We start from the raw sequence: 9,225 nt of genomic DNA on the forward strand, positions 1-9,225 counted from the left end.
CATGTTCCTTGAAGCGCTTCTTTGAAGTTTCACATTAGAATTCTCAGAAACTGTCCTATCAAATTAGTACTCCATTACATGCATTCAAAACACCAGTAATAAATCAGACTATAATTTTCTGCATCACGATGTACGTCGTGAATGCTACGTCTTGAAATAAAACGTTAAAGCATAAAACCACCGAAATGAGCGCATTTCTAGCGGTAAGGCATGAGCACCAGCCTATGCGACCGCTTGTTATGAACTGAACGGTGAAGGCTTCATTGCGTTTGCGTATGTGCATACCTTAAAATTCTCTCCTTCTGATCCTTCAGTTCTCTTTACCAAGTGCAGGATAGCCAACCGGGCTCAGGCTGATTAACCTCCCTGCTTTACTTTATCACATCTCTCTTACCGTATGTTTCGTGGTGTCCGCACAGGCGTCACTTGATGATTGTGAAGATAAACTCTGTGGGCTGCCGTTGTCATGGCTCGGTGAACGGTCCTACGGGCATCCCTATATGCGCTGTCTCATGTACTACCATGAAACGGCGGATTTCTTTCCCTGTTTTCTTTAATTAAATACATCTTTATTAAACAAAAACGCTCAAAAATAAAGGCTTCTTTCGCTCAAATACTGAAATATGAGGTCAGGAGAGTACTGTTATGTACAAAGAGAGAGACAGAAAAAAAAAAGGTGACCTGCGGTCCTGAGTCCTGCCCAGCAGTATACGGACCGCAGGTGTCAATCCGGCAGTGTTAATGCTGAAGGAGTCGGCTCGGCAGCAGGGCTTGCTTCAGCTCGTTGTCGTCGTCTCGTTTCACAGGCGGCCATGGCCGGCCACAAACACCGGGTTAAGTGAGTGTGCACTCATGGATTCCTTGCAGTTTTTTTGCACTCGCACGAGCCCAACCACCCCTCATCTACCCCGTCCCTTGTTTTCCTCTCTGTGCAGCCTTTTCTGCTTTCGAAGGTACCATATTTTCCGGTCTACGATCCTGGCACTATGTATGTTCAAAAATTGTTACTCGCGGTGCGGACAATTCGTGATCACGTCAAGATCAAAGATGAAACATCAAGATAACTTCACACAGCGAAGCCTGCCGGGACTACTCTCTCACTCAGCGGCACTTCTCTTACTCGGGGCAAGCTCGAATGTAACGTGTCCTGAATACGTCGGCAACGTAATACCACGACTGTTTTAACGATACCGGGTCCACAATTATCTTTTTTTTTTACACGGGCGACAAACAGTTCAGCCAAAAATCGCACGTGAGAACTACACGCTAGGTGCGAAGTGTAGACCGGAAAATGTGGTGGTGCATCAACTCATATTGCTCGACCATTTTGTAGAGAATCAGTTCGTGTTTCCCAGCACTTTAGCGTTCGTGCGGAGCGCGACGTGTATGCCAGCCACAGTATACGCGGGACACTCTTGCCAAGTTGGCATGTTGGAGGTCTGGTTGCTGCGCCCTGTTGCTGTGGTATTCTGGGGTCCTTCTGTCGCATCGTGTCTGTCCTCCGTCTTGGGTCGCCTAGCTTCCATTGGGGCGACGTTCACTGTTCGAGTGGAGGTCACTCCGCGCTAGATTTGGCGTCTGGCGACTGCGTCGTGGACTGTGTCGTGCTCCGTTGTCGCTTCTGTCCGCCGCTTCCTTGCGACGCCACGGACCCTCGCATCTTCGTCACCAGCTTTCGTGCCCGCACGACTTTTCGGTCTCCGGCTTGGAAAGTCAGGGTTGCATTCTGTAGCTTGCCCAGTGCGTACTCCGTAGACGCTCCTGCTTCGCTGCCGGTGTAAGGCGCCAGCGTGTGGGCCTTGGTGCCGGCGGCGACGCTGAAGCTGACGGAACTGCTGTAGCTGGGGGGTTGCGGAGCTTGAGTCGTGGTGGGCTGGCGCACTGCGGGAGGCGACAGCGGTCGCTGCTGCGGCTGCTGCGTTCGGGTGGGCCACCTGTACACGGGGTATCCGACGTCGTCGGTGAGGCTCTGCAAGGAGGACTCCTTGACGGGCTGCGTCTTGGCGTCGGGCGGGCAGGACACGTCGTGCCACCATTCGCACACCAGCGACTGCTGGCTGAAGGCGGTGCCGTTGGGGCACAGGAAGGTCTGCAGGGAGCCGGCGGTCGTGCAGTGGTGGTACACCTAGGTTTGGAAATGCGCAAAAGGAACGAAACAGTTTTGTACGCTTGCGCCTGTTTTCTTTTGCACTGCTGTGTACCACGGGCGTTAATATTGCTTGTCGACTTGACCCTCACTGCAATATGTGGCAGGTTGCCTGTAGGGGCAGACAGTGCCAGATTGGGACAGCGACCTTTCCCTTCACCGCGTCCCCCTTCACATTCTTGCTTCTAAATTTCTGAGATGACTAACTGATTACTCGGCTCTACCCATCTCAAAGCTCAGAATGTAACAGTTACGGCACTTAACACCAAATCAAGAACTCGCATGTAGTCATTAGCCCTGGCATTGCGTTTAGAAGTGAGATTCTCGAGAGCTATCGCCACGAAGCTTTCCCCAAGATCTTTGGCAAACCACACGCCTGTCTGGTTGACCTCCATGCCTTCTTTCTTGCTTTCTCTTTGGCCCTATAGAACGAAACAGTGATTTTTTTTCATTTGCGTATACTCACCAAAATAATTTTCTAGTGCTCGCATATTTATTGTATGCACTCCAAATTTGGAAGTTCCAAGGTTGACAAATAAGTGCGCAGAAGTTCCGAAGGAAAATTTCACTGCGCATACTCATGAATTAATTCTCGTACTCAAGGCGATCCGACGTGGTGAGTGATTTGGCGTTAAAAGTACACCACTTCACTTGACGTTGCTGATGGCTACAGGGTTGGATGAACCCACAAAGCGCTGAAGTGTATGTCAGCGCCTTGCTACAGAAAACCGCGAAACGTAAAAATTGCTGCATGACATTTGAATATACGTTTTAGTGCTTGTTGCTCGAAATATGTTGCTTATGATGACTAGAGCAATACCTGTGTTAAGCACTTCACTTTCTATGTTCTAAGGTATGTATGAGGTGAAGTAAAAAAATTTTAGGGACATCAGAATACGATAGGAATCGTTAATAACCCGCCCTTCCATTATGCGTTGCAAATGCGTTCAAGATATGATACAAGGCCATAGACACAGTTATTAGTATTAGCTTATCCAAAGCTCATATATTTCTTAGTAATTCATCTATGCGTCGATCGTTTATGCCACCTATTGCTAACTGGAGTTCAAAGAAAAAAAAACAGCTCGCGGATGAAATGAGCCTATTACGGTTAATACTATTATGCTGGCGCTACAGTATCCCAATGACAGCTGCAAAACAAATTGATATTAAATTCATGTCATTCGGGGACTTCCACATAGCTACGCCAAAGGAAGTTAGCGAAGTGCAATAATTAGATTTCTGAAGAAAACTTGCCGAATAGCACAGCAAGGAACAAGTAATTCGTTTTTAAATGACCCTGCATCGAGCTTCCAAAATGCTATCATCGCGAACAGAATTTTGTGTATCAATCTGAAACGCGTACTGTATTTTTTTTTTTTTCGTACGATATGCTGTCTCGCCCATCAGATCGAGCTTCGGAAGGCCACAAAGCGCTGCTGCGATTCCTGAAGGCTACCAGACAGAGTGACCATCTTTAACACTTCGCTGAGAATTTCCATTAAGTAGGTGGCTCAAGTGAACAAGCAATCAACTTTCTGTCCTCTTAATATTGCCCTTCTTTCCCCTTCTCCTAGTTCAGGGTAGTCAACAGGGCTCAGTCCCTGCTAACTTATCTGCCTTTCATTTATAATTTTTTTCTCTCTATCTTTATTTCTCGTAGAATGCAATAAAACAGTAACGTATTCGGACATTTACAAAATATCCAGCGTGTTATCAGGACTTTTTCTAACATCATACACTATTTCACTGCAAACGGCCCTTCGAATGGAGGTACATACCTGACACCTGTGCTCGGTGCTGGCATAGTAGCCGGGGACCTTGTTGTGGCAACTGAAAGTCGTCTCTGGGATCTTCGCCAGGGCCGGGTACTCCTGCGGAGCGTTGCCCAGCACAGTAGTAGGGTAGCCCGAGCCGTACGGCAACTCGCTCAGCAAACCGTCCGACGCGGAGGAGTACTTTCGCCTGGCGTACTGGGAGACATGAGTCGCACGTCTCTGGGCCGCAGCACCAAGGCCCGAAGACGAGGATGGCGCCGGAGTTATTTGTTGCCGGTAGTAGCTGTAGGTGGACGGCGCCCTCCTGGCGTGGTTCGAAGACGACGCAGTCTGTTTCGGCTTGTGATGAGATTGTTGCCGTAGCCTACCCGGTTCGTAAAACGCAGACGCCGAGTTGTACCCTGTCTTGCCCAAATCGCCAGTCTTCAGCTTGCTGTTGGGCGAACCGAACGACGCGGGACTTTGCGGAGCGACGACGTCGTAAGGCACTTTCGGTGGGAGGTACTGGGATGTTGGTCGGTGATCGTTGTGCACTCTAGGCACTGGTGTTGTCGTCTCGGTCGAACTAGCTGGCAAGCGTTTGTTGAGGGCTGTCGCCTGATAGTAAGTATTTACAGCGGGGCTCGAACGTGAATTTGGAGAGCCCATCCCCTGCGTGCCTCTGTTCTGTTCGCTTCTTGGAAGGGCGATGATGACCACCTTACTCCTGTTCTGGTCGTTCCCGGGGCCATAGCTGTATCTACCAGTACTGTACTGCGGTTCCCCTCCGACTTGATGGTACGGACCCCCGGCATTTATAGTGCTGGAGAATACTTCCTTGCTGGTGCCGTCTATGGGATTCCTCACGAGAATGCGGATAGCCGTGGGCTGCGCGTAGTTTTGTGTACCGTCGACAGGGTGGTAAGTGGGCTGAATCCTGTTGTCCGAGGAATCCAATCCACTGGGCGGCCTCACGTACGTAACTGGCATAAAGGACTGGGCTGCGACCGGGCCGCTTTGTCTAACATGCCCTTCCTGCTCGAAAGAGTCGGTCATAGGACCTGCCTCCTTCTGCTGCTTGTCCTGTAGACCTTGGTTTCTCGGCGGCAATATCACGTAAGACTGTCCTCTGGGGCTTATAAGGACGCGATTGCTGGTGGCCTTATTGAACGTCTCTTCAGCCATTTGATCCATGTTTCCTTGGATGGGAACTATAAGCGCTTGAACGTACTTTTCGCGATTAGAAGGTGCCTTATTGGGGAGGTGGAACACTATGGGCTGCATGTCCTTGCCTGGCGACGGCGGCGGCTGAGACTCAAGCTTGTTCGGGAAGAAGCTGGACGCCTCGTGTCTGTCCCTGAGTGACGTGACAGCGTCGATGTGCGGCGAGAGGACCATCTTGGGCTCGTCGAGGAGCCCCGAGAAGTCCTGGTGCCTCTGGTGGGATATCATACTGCTGAAGTCATGAATCACGCTGCCGGGCGAACCCGTGTAAAACCCCGGCGAACTCGTGGCTCTTGGACTATTTCGCTGCTCTGACGCCATGAGCGTGTCGAAGCGGCTGCTGTCCGCTGGTTGGTGAAAGAAGCGTCCCGAGTTGGGATTGTATCGCAGGATGCCCCTGGGTCCCGTGTTGATATCGTGCAGGAAGCTACCGGAAGGCTTGGGCACCTCGTCCTCGAATCCACCGCCGCCACCGCCGCCGTCTCCCCGCATGCCGTACGGCCGAGAGTCGGACAGCTCCTCGATGTAAGTGACAGGTCTCTTACGACTCGGGTACGCCGGTTCGTCCCGCTCGTCGTTGTCGTCGGCGAACGGCGGACGTCGACCACGGCTGCGGTACGGCTTGCGGCCGCGCAGCACTATGGGCCTCGTCGTGTCGTCCTCCTCGCTGGACACGTCCTCCTCGATGACAATGGGCCGCCGCCGCTTGCCGTGGTGCTTGCGGCCGCGTATGATGATGGGCGTCTCGTCTTCAATCTCACCCGATTCGTAGTTGCCGTCGCTACCCTGCGGCTCTTTATCAGCGAACACCACGTTGGGCCCCGGCCCCGGCCTCTTGTTGACCTTGGGAGGCGGTGGCGGAGGCGGCCGCGGGCTCGGCGGAGGCGGGAGTACGCCGAACGGCGATGACGGCAGCGGCATGCCGTGCATCATGCCTCCCGGTCGTGGGTAGTACGGCGGTCTCATTGGATGGAAGCCGGCCATGTGATGGGGCATCGGGTACATCGGCATAGGAGGGGGCGGGTGAATCATGGGCCTCACCGAGGTGGGTGCTGGCAGCCTGGGCATGCCGAAAGGCATCGAGGATGGGTACATGTGGCTTGCCTGGGGCGCGTTGCCTCCGCCGTGCATCGGAGGCGTGGAGTACTGCTTCAGGAGGAGCTTGTGCAACGTGGGCATGCCCGGTTGCGCGCCGTTTTGGAGGAAGTTGGTCAGGTCGGTCTCCATGTTTTGCCCGCTCTGAAGCGGCTTCGTCGTCTCCTTGCGGAAGAAAGGTAGCCGCAGCCGGCCGGAGAGCCTCGGAAGCTTGATGAGCTGCGCAGTGGCACGCGCACGAATGAGAAACTCGTCAGGCAGAGCACGCAGTAAACATTTTTGCACCCTCATAGGTGCTGGTGTCTCATAGCTAACACACTTACTGTTGAGGCATTACATAACGTTACTGTACACGACAGCGAGCTCAAACTACACCTGCGATTAGAGAAACCTTGGTTAATTGAAAACTGCGCACTAATTCTGAACGCCTCGTACGCACCGAACTATCTTACACAAGTTTGGCAGATAGAAGTAGTAAATCTTATTTCGTTTATCCCCCCATCAGCGTTTCTATCTTATCCCTTAACGGTAAGTCTGTTAGCCGCGGGACAAATCAGCACCCCGAAAAGTGAAATAAACATTTAGAGTGCACACGAATTCTCAGTTGGAGACAGCACTGGAAACTGCTGTGGGAGTAATGATAGGAACAGGCTGCTCCTAGGAAGCTGTTTGGAAGTCTCTGCGAAACTCGTAGGTGCACATAATGCTTAGCACGCCCCCTCTCTGGCGGAGGTGTTGTGCGCAGTATGGTGTAACCTACGTTCGTAGAGATAAAAATGAACACCCTTCTATATTCAGCGCAAAAGGTGAGACAAGAAGCGAAACGAACAGAGACGCAGGCAGCGCCGCGTGGCTGCGTGTTTCCAGACAGGGACCTTTGTAAGCTCGCTGTATACGCGCATCACTAGTACGTTTAGCGCATATAAGCGGGAACCAACCCTTATGAGTCATATGCAGCGATAAAACTTACGTAGGCAAATCAAGTTCTTGTGTAGACCAACAGCCGTGGTATATCGTTCAGTGGGTACCGGTGCTCGTAAACTCGGCTGTAATCCCGACTAGATGCATCACGACAGCTTTTTCTGCAAACGTTCGAGCCGTGTTACACTGTATTCCTGAATCATTGTCGCCAGCTTAAGGCACAGTTCGCGCGGATGGGCTGCGGCGGGTCTGATGACGGGACAGCTGCTGTGACAAAGCCAGTGCCAACGAGCACTGGCGGTAAGCATGCGATAAGAACAGGCTGACCGCTATCGCGGATTGTTCTTTCGTTCTCTACGCCAGTTCTCGCTGTCCCCGACAAGAAGACGGTTGCCCCCTAGAAGCGCTTTAAATTCTGGTCTGTGGTGGCGTTCGTTTACGGCTCCATCAAAACTTTTGCCCAGTATAGGAAGTAATTTCTACGTGGCTAAACTGGTTGGCTATACGGGAGTTGAATCCAAGACCGGAAACGTGTCGTTCCGCTTACCTGTGCTTCTGCGCCATTCGGTAACCACAGGAGAGGACCTGCGTGGACAGAAGGGGGAAAAGAGAGAGAGAGAGCCATTACAACTTGCTCAAGAAGGTCAAGCGCAAAAGGTAATGTGTGCCACGTATAGCACCGATCGCATTCTCTATAGCGCTTCCATTTCGTCGTCGTACCTGTTGTACGTAGTACATCAATGACAGGGACTCGATGCAACTTCCCGGCATCAAAGTGCGAACCGACAGACGTGCCCGCGATGAAGGGCCGGTGCGCGTTTCGTGCGTGTTAGCTGGTGACCTCTTCACTGCTTGGAATCGCATATACGGTTTGCGTCTCGTAACTCTGTGCTTCAGATCATAAGCTTGTCCCACTTTTATTTTTAACGGTCCGTCTTCCCATCTGCTTTGTCCGCGAGTTGTGTGTGCTTGTTCGCGCAAGAATGCAGTTGTGTACAGCGTTTAGCGGGGTGCCCGTGAATTCGTGTGCACCTTCCCAATAGAGAGTATGGAGATATATAGAAAAGGCAGCAGAATAAAAATAAAGCGCCAAGGAGACTCGCCACAGCGGTGTTTTGCTTTATGAGAAGCAGCGTCGTGCACCATTCTGTTATAGAAGCCGTGCTACACTCAATAAAGATACGCGAGCGCGGCGTGGTTGCGCGCCGTCGTTCTGGAGGGCATTCGCGGGCCCGTCGTGAGCGAACGCTTAGACCGTCGTGGTGGCGAGTATGACCGTCCTTTCTTAGCTTCCTGCATGGGGCTAAAGATGCGCACCTGTATTGCGGAACTCTGCCGGTGGGCTTGTTTGCGGGGCGCACGAAAAAAAGTTAGGCGCGCTTGAGGTGACCGCTGTGCGCGCCCCTGCCTGAAGAAGAATGCGGGCACTATGTTCCCCCCCCCCAAAAAAAAAGAACGACTGCATGCGTACTGAGGAAAGAAAAAGCGACGTCTAACCAAGTTGTAAAACCGTTCAGCGTGTCTCCTCACATTTCGTAAACTTGGAGGCGGTTCAGCGGTTCAGTTCTGACTCCTGTATAGTGAGTCGGTGACAACGTAAAAATTACGAACAAGCTCCACCCACAAAAAACGCGGTGTGTCTATCCTTCACCCCTGAAAAAGAGCTGAGCCAGCAGGAGTCCACTCGCATTTATGCAGAAGTTATATACACCCAATAAGGATTGCGTAATTCCCTGACGCCAAGCTCAACTGTGCCTTTAAAACAGCTGTTTCCTTCTTTTACAGTGTAGCTGTTAGAACCTCGCTGGGTTTCTCTTTACGTCCGCAGCTTCGCCGAGTTGGGGGGAGAGAGCTGAGCGAGAGTGAAAGCAGAGTCTAATAGCATCGCGTAGCATAGCGACGCGGCGAGGGGGGGGGTTGGGGCCTAGTGGGGGAGGAGGAGCGGCGTGCATGCGAGCCAGGAACGCGGCCCAGACGCGTGCACTATCCTGTGGCGCGCGAGGCAGTGAGGTCAGGTGACGGAGGAGGGGCGTTCTCCGGCTGCTGCCGCCCGCCGCTCCGTACAGAGTGGAGACAACCGCG

General features: G+C 52.3%; 1 protein-coding gene across 2 annotated transcripts; it reads right to left on the minus strand.

Annotated features, from left to right (window-relative positions):
* Nucleotides 1–553: 553 nt before the first annotated feature.
* LOC142585235 (uncharacterized) lies at nucleotides 554–7,794 on the minus strand. 2 transcript variants are annotated; one of them, XM_075695831.1, is made up of 3 exons: nucleotides 7,691–7,794; nucleotides 3,928–6,441; nucleotides 554–2,125 (listed from the first exon to the last, which is right to left on the minus strand). In XM_075695831.1, exons 1-3 carry the CDS (start codon nucleotides 7,766–7,768, stop codon nucleotides 1,556–1,558), a joined length of 3,162 nt encoding a protein of 1,053 aa, XP_075551946.1. In that variant the 5' UTR covers nucleotides 7,769–7,794; the 3' UTR covers nucleotides 554–1,555. The 2 variants fall into 2 exon arrangements, with proteins under 2 accessions (XP_075551946.1, XP_075551947.1); XM_075695832.1 differs by lacking the exon at nucleotides 7,691–7,794 and adding an exon at nucleotides 7,193–7,559.
* Between the last annotated feature and the right edge of the window lie 1,431 nt (nucleotides 7,795–9,225).

The sequence above is a fragment of the Dermacentor variabilis genome, chromosome 6, assembly GCF_050947875.1.
Source record: "Dermacentor variabilis isolate Ectoservices chromosome 6, ASM5094787v1, whole genome shotgun sequence".
Taxonomy (NCBI): domain Eukaryota; kingdom Metazoa; phylum Arthropoda; class Arachnida; order Ixodida; family Ixodidae; genus Dermacentor; species Dermacentor variabilis.